The sequence below is a fragment of the Calliphora vicina genome, chromosome 2 (assembly GCF_958450345.1).
Source record: "Calliphora vicina chromosome 2, idCalVici1.1, whole genome shotgun sequence".
NCBI classification, from domain to species: Eukaryota; Metazoa; Arthropoda; class Insecta; order Diptera; family Calliphoridae; genus Calliphora; species Calliphora vicina.
Genome location: NC_088781.1, coordinates 66,850,898 through 66,873,832, shown reverse-complemented (window position 1 = coordinate 66,873,832; position 22,935 = coordinate 66,850,898). Strand labels below are relative to the sequence as shown.

The window sequence follows — 22,935 nt, the reverse complement described above, 5'->3', positions numbered from 1 at the left end:
TAATATTTATGATATTATTTTGAAAAATAAATTATACAAGTATATACATATATAAATAAATAATACTAAAATAAAAATTTATTCGAAAATATGCCACTTGATGTCTGCAAACGTATCCTTTGAATCTCATTTCCAATTTTAGGCTTGGTTTTACCAACAGTATAATCCAATTTTTATAAATACAAAAATTAAGGACATGAATATCAACATGTCCTTCCTCAAAGATCCTAATCACATCTCTGTCTGATGAAAATAGTTGCGTAATAGATTGGAATAAAAAACTGCCATATATTAATAAAATATAACCTTATAATTCTGAAAGGGCATGTTGAGTAGATCATTTTTGTAGAATAAACTTATAGTCCAGTTGGTCTGAACCTTTTTTATAATGGGCCAAATTTTTTTTTTTGCATTGAAGATATTTGAGGAAAAAAAATAAGTTTTCATTAAGAGTCATTTTAATAATCCGACATTGTCAGACTGTGAATACGATATGTGTTGCTCCAAGATGATGGGATGAATTCGTTGGTATATGTGGAGTTACTGATTGCAAGTTATTATCCATATAAAGCTTTATATTCAAGAGTAGTTTCGGTTAATAAATATTAAAGTTAAAAATTTACCCTTTTGTTTTTAGGATCAAATATCTTTTGAAAATATATTTCTGGCATTTGACCATATTTTCCGAAAAGTTTTTTGAAATATTGGCGGTAATAAAGTTATATATAGATCTTACAATATTGTCAGACAAATTTTCAGAAAATGTCTAACAACAGTGTGAACTTAAAATTTTTGTCTTGCATCGTTGTCAGAATAAGCTTTGTCAGTACATTGTACAACAATAATATTGTCAGGCATCTGACAATCGTGTGAACACATTACGTTGACATTGTCTGATTATTGTAAGATAATTGTCAGACTGTGAATTTTATGCATCTGACAATAGTGAAATTGTCATATAACTTATAACTATTTGCAACACCGCTTAAGTATTTAAAAACAATGTCTAACAACAGATCTGTCAGATCTTACAACATTGTCAAATAATGTTCAATATGTGAACTTATGCTGAAACATATGGTTGCTAGCCATTTACAGAGCATTTTTCTGACAACGTTGTAAGATCTGACAACCGTGTATTAATAATATACAAATTTTTCATTGTCGGTATATGACACCATGGTGCGTTTACAGCAAATAATGCTTTTCAGTTTAGCTATTCAAATAAAAAAATATTGGACTATTCAACGATTATTGGTGCTAACCGGTCATGTAGATGGCAAAAGAGATCTTGAGTACTTTTATTGATAGGATAATTTTTTTAAACGGGTAATAATTAAAATCCTGTCCGAATTTTAGGCACATTAACATTTTCAACGTACTTTGTTGTTTCGTACAACTTTAATACATGTATTCTAACCACGAATCTTATTTATTATGAAATGCAGTGAATGTACATATTTGCGTTGAATATCATCTTGATACTACTTGAAATGGCTGTACATATAAACCCGGCAGTTCTAGGGGACAGTCCCGAAGTAGTGATTTCATCTATAATTTACAGTGACAACTAGTTACATAACTATCTACGTGACTAGTTATTTTAAGACGTGTATGTCCTAAGCAGGAAGTCAATTGACCCATTTTGATTACAATGAGTAGTTAAAGCATTGGATTCAAATACCGGTTATCTTACAAGCTACCTAACTGGTACATATACGGTTGCAAGCGGAAGCTTATTGATCTCAAATAGTCAGTTAAACAATTATTTCATAGAAAGTCCAATAGAGATTACATCTCGTGGATAAAATAATGGCTTTATATCGTTAAAAGTGACTACACTATAGGATACTTAGAGACACTAAAGTGACAATTGAATTCACACTAGTTGCATGGCATGTTAGTATACCTAAGTAAAAACAAAAATAACAAAAAAAAATTATAAAATAACCAATTAACTTCTCTCTACACTACAAAGTGAAAACACGTGTCAAATGACCAAAAATATCTAAATTGGAGTTGGCCAAGTGATCAGACATTAGTGACAATTACTATATATAAGGGATACATTGACTACTGCTTAACTGCTGGGAAGTTCGTTATAACAGTGATTGACTGCATGGAATATTTGATTTAAACTAATGCAAGTAACTTGATTTCCATATACAAATATGTATATATGGATACATTTGTGTACATTGTAGATTGTATCCAAATATGTACATTCAAGCAAATACATACAATGTACTTGTTCATATAGTAATTCAATTTTCATATCAAATGCAACTTTGTTATTTCAACACACTCACACACACGCGCAAATACTAAGCCAATTTTAGAATCATACTGAAATAATTATACTCACTGTTCTCCAGTGAATGCAATGAATAATTGTACATTATAGGTTTAGTTTAACCTAACAGAAAAACGTATTTAGGACTGTTAAAGGCAGTTGGTTCTAGGATAACAGTAATTAATAGATTTATTAAATAAATCCATATTCGAATATTTTCCCTGGATATAGTTTTCATGTTCTAATAAATCATTAGAGTATTATTGTTACTCGCACCGTCAAATTTTATCAAATTCATTGTGATATTTTGGTTGAGGATTAGACATAATAATACAGAGATCAATCAAATATAATTTAATATACATATGAAGAAAATTTTGGTGAATCATTGAAACTGAATTCAGATGTCTAATATTTCTTTTGTGTTTCGAAACTAAATAACAAGGGGCAACAAAATCGAAAAAAATTTTGGAGGCTTTTTAAACCACTACACAATTTTGATGTATTGTGGTTCCAGTGGTACAAAAATGGTAAAATTTTTAAATTCTATGGATAGATTTTTATTCCAAAATTGTGAAATTTTTTTAATGTTTCTACATAATTTTTTGATAACTCAAAAACGGTTAATCAGATATTATTGAAATAAACTTAAAGAAGTTCAAATATTACATAACATTTAATCCGGTTATATATTGCGTTTTAATCGGCTCAGTAGTTTCGGAGTTATAATAACAAATTGAAGCAAAAAATATATTTGTACGTGCAAATAGCAAATGTTTGTGTTTTAAAAAACTCATGAAAAATCGAATATAGTAGTTAGTGAAGCCTTTTTTTGCTATTTACCTGTGTAATCATTGACAAATGTCGGTAAAAAATCATGGCTGTAATAATCTTACACCTCTTAAAGTTATGATAATTTAGAAGTTAAAACAATTTTGCAAACTACCCCATAGAAATAGTTTAGTTATTAATTACAATTGTAACATTATCTCTGATATTTTATATTTATTTTTACAATTTTGACTATAAAATTTGGCGCTGTGAAATAAAGCCATATGTCTTTATTACCACCGAGGAAGTGAAATAAAGTCATATTAAATTATTAGTCAAAATAGAAATAAAGCCATATCAGTGTAAAATAGCTTGTTATAAGTATATAATCATCTTCAAGAAAGCCTTCATTTAGCGAAGCCGCCTGCCGCGTTCCATGGGGGAGAAATCCCTTAAAAACGTGTTAAGCCCTATTTAAAGGTAATTTTATTGCGGGATTTCGATTTTTACATTTTATTCAATAAACTAAACCGTTTTTGAGTTACGTGAATATGTGTTGTGCAAGCTCCTCCATTTTCGAAATAACGGTATATCTCGAAAATACGAGCTAACCTAAAAAAACGGTTAGCACCATTGAATTCGGCATACCCGAATTAATTTAGACCACCGGTTGCCCCGCTTGACAGTTTTTTCAAATTGCAAGTATTATTTTTTCTGAATACCAGTGCCAAATTTCCGCATTCGATATCGAGTAAAATTTATCGTAATTTTTTTATTTGAGATTATGGCATTCGATATCGAGCAAGAAATTTAATACATTTTATCATAATTTCGATATCGAAATCATTTTTCGATACGATAGCTCATTCGATCACGAATGCGGTAATTTGGCTCGAGCATTTTTAACAGTTTCATGCTCGTTAAAGTAGTATTCGGAAGCTATGGTCAATTATGAATTGATCCGCACAATATTTGCAGGTGTGATTTATTTGCGTCGATCCGTTTATTTGAATGAGTTAGATTGTCAGACGTTACAAACATCAGCAGATACGTAATATGCCCTCCCCACTGTGGTGGTGTAGATTATAAATATGTACATTAGGGCTATAACCATATTATGGCCTTAGCACCAAGCGACGGCAAATGTTTTGTTATATACGATATTGCATTTTTTTTGATAAAAAAAAAAAAATTATCACAAAGCTTGACCGCGTTTTGTGGATAAACTTTTGTGACAACCGCGAAAAAATAGTTCCATTCTTTTAAATTACTTTCTATGGTCTATTCAACTATGCTAGGGCCAGTTTGATATTTGCAAAAAATGTAAAAAAGTTATAGCCCTAATGTACATACATACATATATGTATACATACATATATGCATAAATAACTAACTAATGCTCAATGTCAATCATTCTGTTAGGATTATATTTATAATAAAAGAAAAAACAAAAAAATTATAAAATAATACTCCAGTGCATGTACCCGTATGTATTTTATTATTGTTGTATGAGTATTTATTCGTATGTATTTATGTACAATTTACATCAGGGGTTTAACTTAAATTTTTTGGAAAATATCCAAAATACCAAAGCTTTAAAATGTAAACAAATGATATTATTTGTTCGCAATCGTAATAAAATATTTCGCAACGCCAAACGCCAAGAAATTTTTTTCATTACACCTAACACAACAATAGTGGGGAGGTTAAGTTTGGAACGTGCAGAAATATTGTCCTAACATCCATCAGCTCACGATCACTTTCTGAGTCGATTAAGCGATGTCCGTCCGTCCGTCCGTCTGTCAGTCTGTCCGTCCATGTAAACCTTGTAATCAAACTACAGGTCGCAATTTTAAAGATAATTCGACAAAAATTGTTATAATCTTTTCTATTGCTCCATGGACGAAGTCTAGATCCGGTCCATTATTTCTCCTAGCCCCCTCTCTCATAAATATCTTAGTTATAAAGATATCCAAACCATGGCAGAACAAGCAAGGTACAATTATTGGAAAGTATGTTCTCAATTATTCATTCCCTATAACGTCAAACAAAAGAAAATTAGAAAAAACAAAACGAAATGTCTAAAACAAAAATAAATTAATTTGTGGTTTTATTAAACAAATTTTTCTGTATTTACTTTTTTTTCGTGAAATATTTAATTCAAATTGAAATTGTTCCAAATAAATATGTATTGGTTTTAATATAACGTGCAAAACATCCCGAAAACAAAATAAAAAGTGATGAGAGTAAATGCTTTATTTGACGTAATAGGGGTAAATATTGACAACTCTCCCTAATAATTGTACCTGGTTGATTCTGCCATGATCCAAACCAGATACATACTTCGTTAAAGCTCCCAAATAGGTCAACATCCGAAAATCACTTTAACTAGCATAAATCTCTTAAAAATTTTGGTATTCAAATAAAATTCAATACAAATAATTTATATTGTGCATTTTATGTCAAATAAACCAAATTTGAAATCGATGTCTTCCGATCGGAATGAAATTTACACCATGGTTGTTCTATTGGATAGTAATTCAGACACAATTTTTCAACACGATCGATCGAGAACTCTCTGAGTTAGAAGGGGTCAAACCTTGACATTTTGGCCAAGCAGGTGATTTTTCTTATCAATGTATCTTATTACGTATTGTTCTTAGCAAAATGTGTCCCAAATAGCTTAGATAGCTCTTTCTTCAATCTTTCGAAAAAAATATTTAAAAAATAATAAAAATACTTTAATATTTTTTTTCCGAAATCAAAAACTTTTTTGACTTTTTTTTAAAATGGGACTTTTTATTTTTTCTTAAAATATAGCTTAGACAAAGTATTTGATTTTGCAAAAAAAAGTAAAAAATTGTATGTCTTGAGCAGTGTTGCCAATTCATGGTGAACAAAAAGGGCTAAATACTAAGAAAAAAAAGGCTAAAAAAGGGCTAAAAAAGGGCTAACATTTTTAATTAAAAAAATACATACATTTGACACAAAAAACAACTTAGAATGTTACATTTAGCTATGCCGAATAGACAAACAAAAATGTATGAATATAACACACGTTCAAATGCAAGAAAATAAGAATATTTATTCCTGTATGTTGATCCTTAACTTTAAAATAACTTAATATGGGGCCACACGTATATCATATGCCGATGTTTTTAAAGCCTCGTATTTATCACCTATCCTGCAAAATGCTTCTATGCAAATTTATTAATATGAAAGAAAAATTATGTATAAAGTAATCCTTTGTGATAACTTCGATGGAGAATATTTTGATAAGTGAATATATGGCAAATATGCCTCTCAAGATAAAGTTAAAAGTATTCTCTTTAACCCTATATATGATTTTATAAACGCCCGGACTCGCGCGTAAAACATTAACATATTTATTAACAATTTTTATTTAAATAACGTACATTTTCTCTATATTAGTTATGGCATGTTTTTAATGTATGGAAGGTCCAACCATTTGTATGTGCTTAAATTGTTTACTGGTTCAACATTTTTAGTTAATTTTTGACATAATATCCCTGCCAATTTTTTTGAACTGATTTTACTAATTTTCAACAGCAAAAATTTCAGATCATTAGAGTAAATATATAATTTTCATTAGAGTAAATATATATGGCTAAATGAAAATAAAAAAGGCTAGAAAAAAGGCTAAAGGCTAAATTAAATTTTTTGTGGCTAAACAAGATTGAAAAGGGCTAAATTTAGCCCAAAAAGGGCTAAATTGGCAACACTGGTCTTGAGATACAAAACATTTATTTTGATAGATATCCCACTCGCATCCACTAAGCGACCAACACCATCTTAAAGGAATAGACCTAAGCTTTCCTTACAGCAAAAAAGAAATTTAAAAAAGGGCCCATTTTAAAAAAAAGTCAAAAACGTTTTTGATTTTGCCAAAAAAAAATCAAAAATTGTATATCTTCAGTTATAAAACATTTATTTTTATATTTATTCCACTCGCATCCCACTAAGCGACCACATAGGACTTAAAGGAAATCAACTAAGCTTTCTTTTTAGCAAAAAAAATTAAAAATGGGACAATTTTGAACAAAAAGTTTGAATTTGCAAAAAAAAAACAGTCTAAAATAGCAAAAATATCTTAAAGGAATGGACGTAAGCTTTCTTTTGAGCAAAAAAAAAATGTTTAAAAAAGGGCCCATATTCGAAAAAAAATTTCGATTTTGCATAAAAATTTCACAAATTGTATGTCTTGAGTTGCAAAATATTTATTTTGATAGATATCCCACTCGCATTCCACTAAGGGAACAAAATTATCTTAAAGAATGGACCTAAGCTTTCTTTTGAGCAAAAAAAAAAAATAAAAAGAAAGTCAAAAATTATATGTCTTGAGTTACAAAATATTTAATTATTATTATATTTGAATTTTGTCGAATACTTTGAGACAAAAAACCCGATTTGTCGAATAACTCGAAAATCGTCCTTTTGAAAAAACCGTTTTAAAAAAACAAGTTTTTGGAATAATTCGAAAACCGGTTTGGCCACCTAAGTAGTGGTACCATGGTATTCAATTATAACCCTAATGTTCATGTAACAAAACTCTTGGTTTATATAAGTATATTTATGGCATGACTTAAATGTCAGAGAAAATTTGTAAATGATTTTCTACAAATATTTATTTATGGTTGATTGAAGTGTTTTCTTTTGTTCTCGTCTTGTTCCTTGCTATTTTGTAAATATTTTAAAATGATGTCGATTTGAAGTGACATTGTCATTCCTACAAAGCAGTGATCAATTTAAATTGAAACCATTACATTGAATTGAAGTAAGAACTTAATGCGATTTATTTGCGGAATAGTTGATGATGAAATTTAGGTCAGATATTTCCTTCTCAAACAAAACATACAATTTTCAATTGATAGCAAGCATTCATATTATACGAAGACAACTGAAATACATTTGAATGCGTAGATATGAATACGTTTAAAATAAATATAAACATAATTTAATAATCTTTACATATTTGTGAAGATGTTTGGACCAATACCTTCGACGAATTGCTTATGTGTTTATTATACCCTACTTTTGTGCTAATGTGCCAATTTGTACCAATCGGTTACCCAAATTATAAGTAAAATAACTGTTTCGGGACAGTTCCCAGTCGTATTAGCAAAATTAATACCAGTATTTGTATAAAATTATCCAACTCCATTTATTTTATACGAATTAGGTATATTCCAATATTCTATATATCGTTACCTTAATGTAGAAAGGCCCTAACTCCTGACTTTTTTGTAAGCCCAGATGTTTGTTTATTTCGATAAATGGTCAGCTCATATATCACATTAAGCAAAAAATCTAGACTTAAAAAAACGATTTAGGGCCTTTCTATATTAAGGTAACGATATACAATTGTATTTTTATTTATGTATGTATTTGTATAATGGCTGCATTTAAATATATGTGTGTGTGTGAATGCATGTGGATGCAGCATTTTTATCTTATTTAATTATTTGGAATTTAAACAATTAAATGTTTTTTTTTGGTTAAAATTAATTCACTTAAAAAATGCACTAAAATACTCGTATCACTTTTGCACTTAATTCTGGCAAATGCACAATTCACGATGTTGTGTGTTTTTTGTGTGTGTTTTGTATTTGGTTTGGTTTTGTTTTATTTGTGCTGCATTTAATGTTTAATGGATTTTATGTGAATTTAATTTTAGGGTCATCAATGCATTATCCAACGTCCGAAAATAATTACACAAATTCAAATAGTATATCAGCCAGTATTGGTAGTAATCAGGATACACTGTGGCGCATGAAAATGTCAGCAGCAACTGCACATGCAGCTGCAGCTATGCACCAACAGCAGCAACAACAACAGCACCAACAACATCAACATCCGGCTACACAGATTTATATTGAAAGACCACCATCTGCATTCAGTAGCTGTGGTGGCAGTGATCCGCTAACACAGTATGTTGTCGATTATGTCGGATATCCGGTGCCACCACCGCCGCATATAACATCGGTGGCAGCATCCGGCAGTCAACACAGTTTTCAAAGTGGCAGCCACAATGCGTCAAGTATAGCAAACACCACCTCAAACTCCACCACCTCCAGCTCAACGGGCAGCAGTAATAGTAGTCAAAGATATGAGAAGAAACTCTCCGAATCATCCTCAAAATCACCCCAACAACAGCAACATCAGCAGCAAAATCACCAGCATCAGCCACCACAACCCACCCAACGATATGGCACATTGAAAAAGTCCAAACAACATACGCAGCAACACACATCTGCAACAGCAACAACAGCGGACCAACAACATTTGGGTGAGTTAAATTTGGAAAATTGTTAAATAAAAATTCAGCATTTAAAATTTAAAAATAAAGAAAAATCCTTTATTTCAAATGTTGAAAATTTAAAAACAAAAAAAAATCAATTGAAATTTATATGATGACCTCTTGATGGCATCATCAAAATATTGAGAAATACTTGTACACGAGCAGAGTAGCCGTTACAGCCTTGTTATCAATATAATACACTCAAAGAAACAATTTAGAAAAAGGAACTTGAAAAAAACGAATCGAGTTAAACTAAATTTATTTTAAAATAATTTTAGAATACCATAAATAAATCTTATTAATGTTATTTATATCATGAATTCCATCAAACATCACTAACAAATTTACCGATTTAGATCATATTCGATAAATACATATTCAGTCATTTGTATCTTTTCATTTAAATTTTTTTTTAAATTCAAAAAACTAGCTATTTTAGTTTTTCATATTAGAACCTTTTTATTGATTTAAGAATCATTTGAAATATGCTATGTCCCCTTTAGACTACATAATTACAAAAATATTTGTTTTCAAACGCAATTTTTTTTTTTTTTTTTCAAATACATAATATTAAAAAGTGTTAAATTGAATAAACAAATTAAAACAAATTAATACTGTGATTGGCTACCGATTATAACGGTAACGCTAATTTGGATTATATCGGTAAATATATTTTAGCGCTATCGGTATTTTGGATTATTCCGATGTTCGGTAACGGCTTTTAATTGATAACGGTAATCTCTGTCTGACTTATATTTATAATTCAAATTTATAAAAAACTAAGAAATAATATGGCATGATACATTTTGAACCAAATACATACATATGTTATTTAAATTAATTATTTTTAGTTTCATAATGTAAAATTATTTATAGAGACGTGAATATAACTGCTTAGGCACGTCATACAATAGTCAGTCCTTAACAATTATTGCGGTGTGCTTCGGGACATTGTCTTTCTGAACGACCCATGGTGTTACAGGACCTAATTTTTCAGCACTTACTTTCAGATTGTCCTTTACAATTTGTAAGTAGTCTCGGCTGTTCATTGTAATTGCAATGAATATAATCTTAGGCAGACTTGCATATATTTATTTTAGTATTTACTGATATAATGTTTATTTTCCAAATATTTCGCAGTTGGAAGAACACACTGTTTGCCTTACCAATCCTACACAGAAAAAAAAAAATTCATAATTGGAATGAATTTTGTAATAAATATTATTAATCGAACTTTTTTGACTTTTTTTTCCCAAACTTATTTCATTCAAAATAAGAACATGTTCATAAATATTATAAAATTTTACATGACGCAAATTTTTGCTTTTTTTACTTAATTTTTTTAATAAATTGCATTATAATTGTATTATATAATGAATTAGTGCAAGAATATTTGCATAATAGCCATATATTGGCCAATATTTTAAGATAAAAAGGAGAATATCTAAAACTGAAAAATTATCATTAAACATAATAAAACATTCATAAATATAAAAGCATTTCATCCTCTTAAATCAATTTAATCATTTTCGCGCTTTTTATATCATTTTGTAGCTGAAAATCATAAAAAAACTAAAAATTTTCCATGAAAAATTTCAAAAATTTTTGAACAACATAAAAATAAAAATGAAATTGAAATTATATTTTTCAAGCCTTCTAGATTTTATTTCAAAACATAAAATATTAAAAAAATCATACTATTTAAGAAATTATTTATAAATGTTATGAATTGAAATCAATGAATTCAAATCATAATATTTATGTTGAAACTTTTTTCTGTGTATGTTCAATGTCTCATCTTGCACTATCTGTTGATGAAACCATGCTTCACAGGTTGCTGAATTTGTCAACAAACTCAACCTGCTCCTGACGGATGACAAAAGGGTTGTTGTTTGCGGTTCTTATTTTCATCGCCTTTGTTTTCCCTGTGTTAATTTTAAGACCAACATTTGCTGAGTGGACAACCAAATCATCAAGTTTCGATTGCATATACGAATGTTTAGTGGACAGAAAAGAGATGTCGTCAGCGTAGTCTAAATCCTCAAGATGGCTGGTTAAGTTCCATTGAATACTGCTTCGATTAGTTTTCAATAACATTGTCTATAAAAATCTGAAAGTGTAGTGGACAGAGGATGCCTATAGGCATCCCTGTCTTAAACTCGATTTCGGAAGAAATGGTTCTGAAAGCCGGTTGCTGTGCAAGACTCTGTAATGGAAGTTCTCATATTGAGCTCTTATGAGGTTAATTAGCTTATGTGGAATACCAGAGTTTATTAAGGGATCCCAACACACGACTTGTTCGACCGGAAGCCAGCTTGTTCCTTACGCAATTTCGATTCTATTGTATTATTTATTCTATTATATAATTCTTACATTGAGAAAGGTCCCCTTTTTTTGGTATTTTTATAAGGATTCCTTAAAGCCAGTCGTCTGGTAATATTTCTTCCTACCAAATTTTTTCGAAGAGTGGATGAAATATGGTAGTCAATTTACCTGGGCAGCATTTTAAAATTTCAGATGGAATTCGGTCAAAACCTGGCGATTTATTGTTTTATTAGTTTTCTAATAGCGGTCTCTGTTTCTTCTGGAGATGGAGGGCTGATGTTAAGCTGAACTAATGTTAAAGCCGACATGTCATTGGATGGTTTAGGATAAGGTGCGCTGTTGTTGAGGGTTTTCATAAAGTGCATCCTACATCGTATTAATTGTTCATCTACGTTTGTTAGTAGAGTTCCATCCTTCTCCTACAAGCTCTTCTTACTTCTTTATTGAATATGCATTGCCTAGATCAATGCATTTACTAAGTGACTCTTCTTTCTTTGATGATTTCAAAGATCGCCGTTGGTCGATTAAGGACCAAGTTTGCGAGCTCATCCACTATTTTCTTCCCTTGGGTTCTTGTCCCAGTATTTGCTCACATGTTTGTAAGAGATTATCTTTTATTTGATTCCAACGTTGTTCCACTCCATCATTTGGATTGAATTCCTATTCTATTAATCAGTTAATATCGTTTTGTACCGCTGTAGATAGCTGGATGTTTTCAATTTTGCGACATAGACTTACGTGTCGACAACTGTTGATGGACGTTACGAATGGCACAGACTTTAATTTGCAAGACAGCGACAACCAGGTGATGATCATATTCAATATCGGCGCTTCGTTTTACTCTAACATCATAGAGGTTATTTTTCCATCTGCGGCTTATGCAGAAGTGGTCAATTTGATTTTCAGTCCTCCTATTTGGAGAGACCCATGTCGTTGTATGGCTAAGTTTATGTTTAAATAGTGTTCCTCCTACTACGAGACCACTTTAGCATTAAAATCTCCCATACATAGATATTAGTATGTCTCCTTAAAGGTGTATTTTAAAATACTTTGTTTAGCTCACTATAAAATTGTGACTTTATATCTACTGATGTGGTTTCGTTAGGGGCGTACACTTGAACAATGGTAATGTTGCGGATTCTGGAGTGAAATCTAGCTGTTTTTTATTGTTCATTTATTGGATCCCAACTAATACGAGCTCTAGACACGTTACAATTTAGGAGAATTGCAACTCCATCGCTATGGATATCGTTTTCTTTCTGACCTGAATAGAGTAACTTATCCCCAGATTGCATAGTGTGAACTCCAGTTCCATTCCATCAGCATTCGCTTATTCCTACAATTTAAATTTTTCACGTTCCTTCGCTAATTGTGCGAATTTTCCGCAAAAGAAAAATAAAATTCAAATCAATTTTTTAAATAAATTTGTATTATTTTCCAACACTAGAAATTAGCTGATAACATCATAAACATAACCAGCAAAAACTTACATTGAAAAGTAATGAGTTAAAGAGCTAATATACCTACTATTCACTACTTACACAATAGCTTTTTAACTCATTATTTTAACACCCTCGCTTACAAATAGGCAGTTAAATAAGTTGTTTTGTTGTAGAGCTATTTATAGAATTTTGTTTTTTGCAAACAAAAAATAAAAAAAAAAATAAGTCGCAGCCAAGAGTCGAACCAACAACTATCCGATTACTAGTATGCTGTTCTACTCACTACACCACAGCTTAAGGTAGGGCGTAACCACTTTTTTTAGCACAAATTTTTTTGACGTGTTTACTCTTATAATTGTTTTGTAAGATCAAAAAGCATCAAATAAAATAAAACTAAATTATTTGTTGCGGTTCATCCAAAGTAAAATAAATTTTTGAAATAAATAAAAGAATTCAAATATATTTTATTTAGTGGTTACATCTTTTTCGTCAAATATTTACCCTACCTTTAGTTAATTTATTGTGTATCAAATAGTGGTTTTCACTCAGTGATACTATATTATTTTCTGATTTTCTAAAAATAAACATGCAATAAAATAAATTTGCAAATTGAGAAAATGTAACTGATTATTTGTTTTGTTTGTTTATTTTGTTTTTTTAGACTTTAGCTCATAAACAAGTACTTATGTATCAGACTGTATGCCAGCCATTACTAAACTACTTATATGTAATGCAGGTGGTATGTAGTAGTCATTGAAAAGTAAGCTGTTCAGTAATTGCAAGTCATTACCAAGTTTTTGCTGGGTAGGTATGTGTTTGACAAAATTGGGTATATTTTTCAATGAATTCTTTTTCTGTTGAAATAACAAAATTATCACATAACCCTATAAGGCAGGCAACCGTGAACACCTTAATATTTGCTAAAATTTTACATTTCAAAAAATTTCGAAAAGATTTAGATATGCTGTTTGGCATCATTTTTAACTTTTCATATGCCCGAGGTATATTAAAGTCCAAATTCAAAACCTAAACTCAAATACTCTATAGCAATGGGAAATTTTATTATAATCTGACTATCCGTTTAGAAGTTACAAATTTATTTCCACTTTTCTGTCCAGCTCCCCAACTGTACATCGCTTGATCGACACTACAAGTGGTGAACATATGGACATTTGCGTTATTTAAAAACGTTTGTATTACAAATATAATAATAATGATTCTGAAATTTATTTGAGTGTATATGAATGCAATTAAAGTTCATCTGAGTATATTTTTGTCCATTTCACACACACACACATCAATTTATGTATTTTCATTCATCTGTGTGTATTTATTAAACATTTATTTCCTTATGGTTTTTGTTTATTATTGTTTTTCATATTTTAACGCATATGAAAATATTTGCTGAGTTGCGAAATTTTAATTGGAAAGCCGGCATATTTTTCACATTGAGTTTTGTGTTTTTTTTTTGGGGGAATTATTTTACCATGAGTCGTGTAACATTTAATATTTTGAGCTGCCACAGAGTACGTATCATTGTAAAGCTCTGTCCACTATTAATTTTTGCTAAGGAAAAAAAGTTACAACACGATACAAATTTATGATAAAAATTCTTGGCTGTGCACTACATAGTCAGTGGAGTTGAGAGATTATGTTTAATGTGAATTAACAATTAAAAGAAACAAAAAAGTGCAAATGCTTTAATTTAATTTTTTTTTCGGTTCTTTTTAAATGATAAATTTAGCACAAGTGAAACCAGGAAACAAAGTTTTATTATAAAATTGTATCAGAATTTAAATTTTAAATCGTAAGAACAATTATGAAAAGGTGTAAAAACAATACTTGCTGCTGTAATTTAATTTTGAGATGTTTTATGAAGAATTCAATTTAAATGCATTATCAAAATTTACAGAAATCATTCAAGTCTGACCTGACCACATATTGATATTTTATTTATTTATTGTTTATAAAAATGTGTATTTTGTTAGATTCCCTATTAATAATTTCGGAGTGTAATCAAAGTATGCATTCATGTGTTAAATAAAAAAGAAATCATCTCTCCTAGTTTTATATGTGTAGTTTTTTTATTCCTATGTTTTATAATATTTTTATCGACCGCAAAATTGTAACATGACTAAAAAATAAAATATTTCTTTTTTTCAATTTTAGTTTTTTTTTATTGTACACACAAGTAAATAGTTTTAGCATAAATGGTTTTTCTATCTTTCTTTAATGTGATTTTTTTTTTCATTCTGATTTTACACTTGAATGAAAATCTGAAAGAAAATACAGAAAAGATCAAATAAAAATAGAAAGCAAAAAATAATCATCTGGCAAGAATATTTATTATGTCTGTATATGTACATTGTACATGCAGCAGTAAGGGAAGGACATTTAAGTGTAACAATTCATATTCAAACTGCAAGAAAGAAATGTATTGAACCAGGCTATTGTGCGTATAGTTTTCCAATACACAAATATGAATGCATGAGTGGTTGATTATTGCTGCAACAATGTTGCCAAAATAGTTTTAGTTGAAGGATTTATGGTATTCAAAAACAGTTTATGTCATGAAGAATGTATTATTGCAAGGAAACAATTTGAATTTAAAATCTCGAATATTTATTTTAATATATAATAAATACAGTGGAGATTAGATATTTTTGTGGTGTTACTTTCAGTAATAAAAATATGGATTCTAAAGAGTTTCCAGTTCCGACTTGACTTGTTTGCTTATATGAACCGATTACCATGTCATAGCGCCTTATTTCGGAAAGAAATTTGTATGGCGGCTGGAAGAAAATATGGACCGAATATTGCCATTTTTAACAGAATTTGTCATTTTATCATAGGCATAAATAATGTGCTCATAATTGCATGGTATTATCTCCAATGTTTTTATATAAAGTTACAAAAAATATATGAAAATTATCTAAGGTTTTCATTAGAATCAAGAATATACATATCGCACTTGATCAACAAGAGGGTATTAACTCAAAATTTTACTGTAAAAATTTCTACGTATTCCGATTACTCTTTCATCTCGAAAACAACATTTAAGACCATTTTCGTGATAATGTAGTGACTACTTTTATACAACAAAAAGGTATTATATTGAGTTAATACAAAAGTTGAAATAGAAATGCATCGTATATTTTCATCAAAAAGGTATTATTTTGAGTTGAGCCTTTATTCCAGTTAAAAATAATCAAATTGTTTTATTTATATTTTGGTTGTATTTTGAGTTGTTGATAACATTTGTTTTACTTTATGATTTTAATTCGAAATGTGACTCTTTTTATAATAAAATTGTTCACATTTTTTCAGAAAAATGGTATTAACTCAAAAAACAGATTTTTTTTGCAATAATTGGATAAATTTAAAAGAAAAACAATGCAATGTATTGTTTTGTATTCAGATTTTCAAATTCTCTTAAAATATAACCACAAACAGTTTTAATCCTCTACTGAAAATTTTAAAATTTTGAGTTAATACCCTCTTGTTGATCAAGTGCGATATATACTTTATGAGTCGCAGATGAACATTTTTCATATGTCAAGGCCTCATGAAAAAAATATAGCATTCTATGATTTAAAACTGTCCGATGATGTTGAGTATTTAATTCATCATAACCGTAGAGGGAAAGGAACCGACACAGCAATGGTTCGTTGAAGAAACAGACCAGTTGTAATTCTGACGAGACTTGGGACTTGCCCTAGAAAGGGTGAATATGTTGAAATATTTGGAAGATATTTTACTCTTTAGGATGCCAATTTTTAGCTCACAATAAATCACTCCATGATTTAACTCAGACTTGGGCGCTACCAAATACATTTTGTAATTAATTTAAAATTAATTGGTAATTATGCAATTTGTAATTGATAAATAGCTAAGTAAGTAGTAATTGGTAAAATTTATTTGAAATTTAAAGTAATTTATGCAAATTATGTATTGATTACACGGTGCCCCGATGGAAAAAAAAACTTGGAAAACGGCATAGCGTATATTATAGGTCTTGCTGAGTACATTACAAATTGTCCCAGTAGCACCAAAACCCCAAAAATTCAAGCACTTGAACATTTTGTTGGAATTTGACTTGAATGCTAATGTAATTATGTTTTAAACTTGAAAAATATTTGAAAAATTAAATATTTTTCAAACAAAAAACATATGGCTTGAATTTATGTTTCCTTTTTACTTTAAAGTGTAATACAACTGTAATTCAATTCCTTGACTAGATTTCAAAAATCACATCAAGGCGTGTCTAAAAATTTCAGAAACACCCTCAAATTCAGAAGTTATTCTAAGAAAACATTTTCAGTGATGTTCGTCAACTTATCGACCTGTCAGTTTTTGTGCCACTTTAAATTTTTTAAGGGTTTTGCAAAGAAAGCTGAACATTTGTTTATTTGCAAAATAAAAAAACTTTTAATATTTTTTTCCCAAATCAAAAACTTTTTTGACTTTTTTTTTCAAAATGGGCCTTTTTTTAAAAAAAAAATAAAGCTTAAATATTTTCCTAGAAGTCCTATATTATCGCTTAGTGGGATGCGAGTGGGATATCTTTCAAAATAAATATTTTGTAACTCAAGACATACAATTTTTGACTTTTTTTTTTGCAAAATCTAACTTTTTTCAAAATGTGCCGTTTTTTATTTTTATTTTTGCTAAAAAGAAAGCTAACAATAGGTAATAAGTTACATGGATAAGAAAAAAACCCTTCTTGGCCAAAATATCAAATTTTTACCCCTCTAACTCAGAGAGTTCCCTACCGAACTTGTTAAAAAAATGTTTCAGAGTTACTATCCAATAAAACTTCATCCTGATCATGCCTTACGATCAGGATGAAGTTTTATTGGATTTCAATTTCAAAAGTTGGTTCACTTGACATGAAAGGCCCCATATGTATAATAAGGACCTTGAAGGTCCACAAGATTTCATAAAGTATCTATTGTTGAATTTGTAAAATTACGAAAAAAAAAATAAAGCGAAACGTAATTGTTTAAGATTTTTAAATCGGTCTAAAAATGTGGTGTTAGAGAAACTAAAGTACTACAACCTTGAGGGTGTTTCAAAATCTTTGAAACGGTTTTAGTATGTCCTCAACCCCATTAGGTGGCTTTTCAAGTTCTGACAAAAGGTAATATTTTGTAGCAAAGTGTTGGTTCTAAAGTATTTCTTACCAACAATGTAATTAAAAAAATCGTACAAAATAATACACAAGACATAAAAAAATGCTAATGGAAACCAAATAAAAAAGTTATCAAATTCAGATGTGTAAAGGTTCAAACAATTCTAATATCTATGGGCATATAAATATTCTCCAGAATGTCGAAATTCGCTTTAGTTTGGTTTTTATAAAGGTAAATTTAGATCTCATATTAAAAGTAATGAATCGTATATTTAAAATTTTCTTCTAAAAATTTACTTTTAATAAAAACAGGATATATCATAGAAAATCGTCCTTAAACCAAAGAAATCTTATAAAAGGTATCTTCCATTTTTCCAAGAGTTTCTTGAAATATGAGCAATGCACAATTAAAAACATACATAAAATTCAGAATGGAACCATGGGGTATTTTCGAAATAATTGCAATTTATGGATATACCTATTTGAAAATGATGTCTATAAATTGCAACAAAATATGTATAATCAATTCAAATTTAAACCTCAAAGAAACACATTCAAAAAAGTATGCAACGAGTAAATAAACAAACAAACAAAACTAAAAATTAAACCAACTAAAGTAAAGAACAACAAAATAAACAAACAGCAACAAACGAACAACAACAACAAAAAATAGAAAAATAGTACATGAATAAACAAGGAATAAACTAACAAAATACATATTTAGATGAAACTAAAAATGAATATAAATGTTTATCTGCTGTTGTTAGTGCTGCTGTTTTTCTATTTCTGATTATATTCTGTTGTTTGGTGGTCGTTGTCATTTTCTTTTATAGTTTTAAATCTTCTCGATTTATATTTCTTTGCAAAGATTTCAATCCCAAAAGTTGTTTGCATTCATACAACGAAACTTCTAGTATCATGACAGTTGGCATTTGAAAGTGTTCTTTTGGAATTGTCTGGGATTCTCTTACATACATATGCAAAACAGTACATTTTGCACATGCATATCGTCTACTAAAATGCAAAATGGCCGTAACTAAAATTTAATAATTTTACAAAAAAAAAGGAGGGAAACTAAACTGTTAAAATATAAATTATATGTTCTGTTTATTTTATTAATATTTTTAAAAATTCATTTATACATGTACCAATTATTAAATTGTGGTTGTTTTTTCTTAAACAAATAAATTACTGCATACATTATATCACATAGACTAAATAAAGAAAGATACTGAAAAAAGTAGAAAATAAACGAAAAGAGTTTTATTTTCTGGCGGGAAAAATAAAACTCCTCATATGATTTTTATTTTATGAAGAAAAAAAACTCCTGTGTGTTTCAAATGAGTTTTTTTTCTGACGGTAAAAATAAAACTCCTCAAATGAGTTTTTTATAACGGCTATTTAAAACTCTTTTTTTAATATCACCATAGATTCTGATGCACAACAACAATTTATTTAAAATATCATAATATAATGACAATATGACTTAATAGCAGACCGTTTTAATCACCCAATTGAATCTACATTTAAGCATTTTCTGTAAGTTTAAATGAACTTTATAGTAGTTATTTTATATGCACATTTTAATGTGTACAATGTACTTAAAATTCATAACAGTAAGGAAATTGGTCTCATTTTCCAAAATATGATCAAAAAATGGTTTTTCTCGAAAATCGCAAAACTCAAATCGTAGTTACGGAAAAACTGTACCAGGTATCGACATAAGTTTTCAATATTTTTTTCTCTATTATGATCTGAATAAATCCCAATGTGTTAATCAACAAATTTGTTAAACAAAATTTTTAAAAATTTGAAAATGGAGATTCGGAACAGCCGTTAAAAAAACTCATACACAAGTCAATACGCATATGTTTTAAATAAAAATTAGCTTTTATTTTAATTTTCTTCAAAATATATTAATTCTTTTCCTAAATTTCTTGTTCAAGTGGCCTGAGACAGGTTAATGATCTGGGGAATTTGTAATAACTTAAAAAATTTTTAAGCAATTTTTGCCATTTATATTAAATTATTACAACGACAATTACGTATTTTGATTTTACAAAAACTGAAATATTTGCATTTTTTCCGAATTTTAGCGATAATACATTTTTTGGGTCATTTTGACCCAAAGGAGATACAAATTCCAACAAATTTTTTTTAATGTCATTTTCAATAATATTAATAAATCTACATATTTCTGGAAAACAATGCAGAAAATTAACAAGTTTCACCTATTTATTTCATATAAATAGTAATATTTTGCATATATCTGAACTTTGACCTTTCGGACAACGTTCGAAATCGGTTTGGCTCAAATTTTCAGCACTTAAATTTTAGGCCTATTGTCACAATATTCCACTCGGCACTCTTTGAAATCTAAAAAAGAAAAATCGGCTGTCACCCTAGTGTACATCATTATGAATAGTCTCTGATGTTGTAATATTAACCGCCTTAATATTTCCTTCAAGAACTTAAAATAATGTTTTAGTTTAGGGTCCGCTATATTCGGGAACCGTGAAAGATAAAAGTTTAGCATTTTGCCATCAGTTAGTATAGTAGTGAAGTTCGAAATAGTAGTGAAGTACATTTTCGAAATTTTCAATTTCAACTCAAAGAGAGAACACCAAAAATTCTTATTTTTTATATAGAAGTTCCGATGTGGTTATTATATTAGCATATTTTTAGTTTCATTACTGAAAATATAGATAAGCCGTTGTACATTTTAGGTGACGATATACAATTAATACGTTTACTTATGTATATATCGTTAATTTAGCGTCCAATCCTGCCAAGTCCCTTTTTTATATCATGAACTAAATATACTCTAAGAACTTAATAAATACCTTTGTTTTAACTATTTTTTAAAAATTTCTACTGAGAAAATATAGAAAGTTTAAAAAGGTTGAGTTAGTGATTTGTGGACTTAGTACCTTTGCACATTAAGCTAACGATATGATTGTTACTTTTTCTAAACTCTGTATTTGAGTATGTGAGAGAGGGTGGTCTTTTATTTTATTTTCTTTAAATTTAAATTGTTTTCATTTGCATTTTACATTTATTACATAGATGACATTGCAGCAATTGTGATGGCATTGATGCTCCATATCGCTTTAAGGATATTTCTTATCATCTAGTACTAAAATCAAAGTGAAAACAAGCGAAATTTTGTATATGTACTAAATTACAAAAAACATACATTAATATAAAAAAGTAAGATACCCTAAAAATGTTAAGAGCATATGAGGAAAATCAAAAATGTTGGAGAATTTAACTACAATATTAAAAAAGTTCTTAGTAATAAAAGTTGTCGAATTTTAAAAATTTTTTAAAAATTCATAATAATTTTGAAATTTAAAATTAGTTTAAAACACATTTCACTTTAAAACACAAAAGCTAATTTCTTAGATATCTGACATAAACAAGACTTGAAAGAAAGTAGGTATTTTTTTTTCACAGTACAACAATTTTTATATTAAATGCACATAAGTTCTGACACTTCTATTTTAAAAAATACAGGTTGTTATTTCATAAATAAAATTCGGAAAAATTTGGTTACATTATTAGCTAATAACGTTAATAGCGAAAAGCTTGGGGCAAAACAATTATTTTTTAATTTTCTAATACATAAGAACATCCTATAGCTGTATGCAGTATTGCCATACATTCTACTGAATGCTTTGGTTAAGTAATCAAATGATGGTGAAACGCAAATCGGTAACCATTGGTTAAATGGTCCCCGTTAAACAAACCGACAGTCAGTTAATTTTCCGTTAAAAACGAAATAATCATACATTGTGAAAATGGCCATAAGTCGTATAAGTAATAAATACAAATTGAATATTACTCATTCGTCTACGTTTGCTTTTGTTATACCCTTCACCAAAGTATACCAAGTAGTCCGACTCACTATTTTTTAAAATTACTCTTTCACATGTACGGGTACGGTGTAAATTCAACACCCTTGTGAGATAATTAAACACTTCAAAATACTAGAAATTTTAACATTGATTTTTCGACTAAATATATACGAAACCACTTTATTATACTTCTACATAATATTTTGCGAATTTTTTAAATAGTTTGCAGGACACTTTTATTTCCGAAACGCGCTAATTTTGCTCACAATTTTATTTGTGGTACAATTTAATTTATAGAACAGAGTTTCAATTTTTGGTATTGAAAATAGAACAAAATTAAAATTTAAAGATTTTTATAGAACTCTGTGTCTGGTGAAAATTAGAAAGGCACCAAAGTTAGGTACTTTTTCACTAGAGTTAGGTACTGCTGTCAAAGAGCAGGACTACTTGGTATACTTTGCCCTTCACCACTCAAGGGGTTTCAACTTTTGAAATCGATGTTTTCCGATCGAGATGAAATTTGCACCAATATTAGATATATTGGATAGTAATTCATACACAATTTTTCTCAAAGATCCCAGAGTGCTCGAACGGGGTAACAATTTGACATTTTGGCCAAACAGGTGTTTTTTCTCATCCAATTAACTTATTACCTATTGTTCTTAGCAAAATGTGTCCCAAATAGTTTAGATAGCTATTTCTTCAGTCTTTCGAAAACAAAATTTTTTTTCTTAAAATAAAGCTTATATATTTTATAAAATTGTATGTCTTGAATTACAAAACATTTATTTTGATAT

General features: G+C 29.1%; 1 protein-coding gene across 1 annotated transcript in view; it reads left to right on the top strand.

The window, feature by feature from the left end:
- fred (friend of echinoid) overlaps positions 1–22,935 on the top strand; it is a 559,239-nt gene that overhangs the window by 498,268 nt on the left and 38,036 nt on the right. The window contains exon 7 of the mRNA XM_065501969.1: positions 8,760–9,371. Coding sequence (XP_065358041.1) covers positions 8,760–9,371 — 612 coding nt within the window. The remainder of the gene's footprint in view (positions 1–8,759; positions 9,372–22,935) is intronic.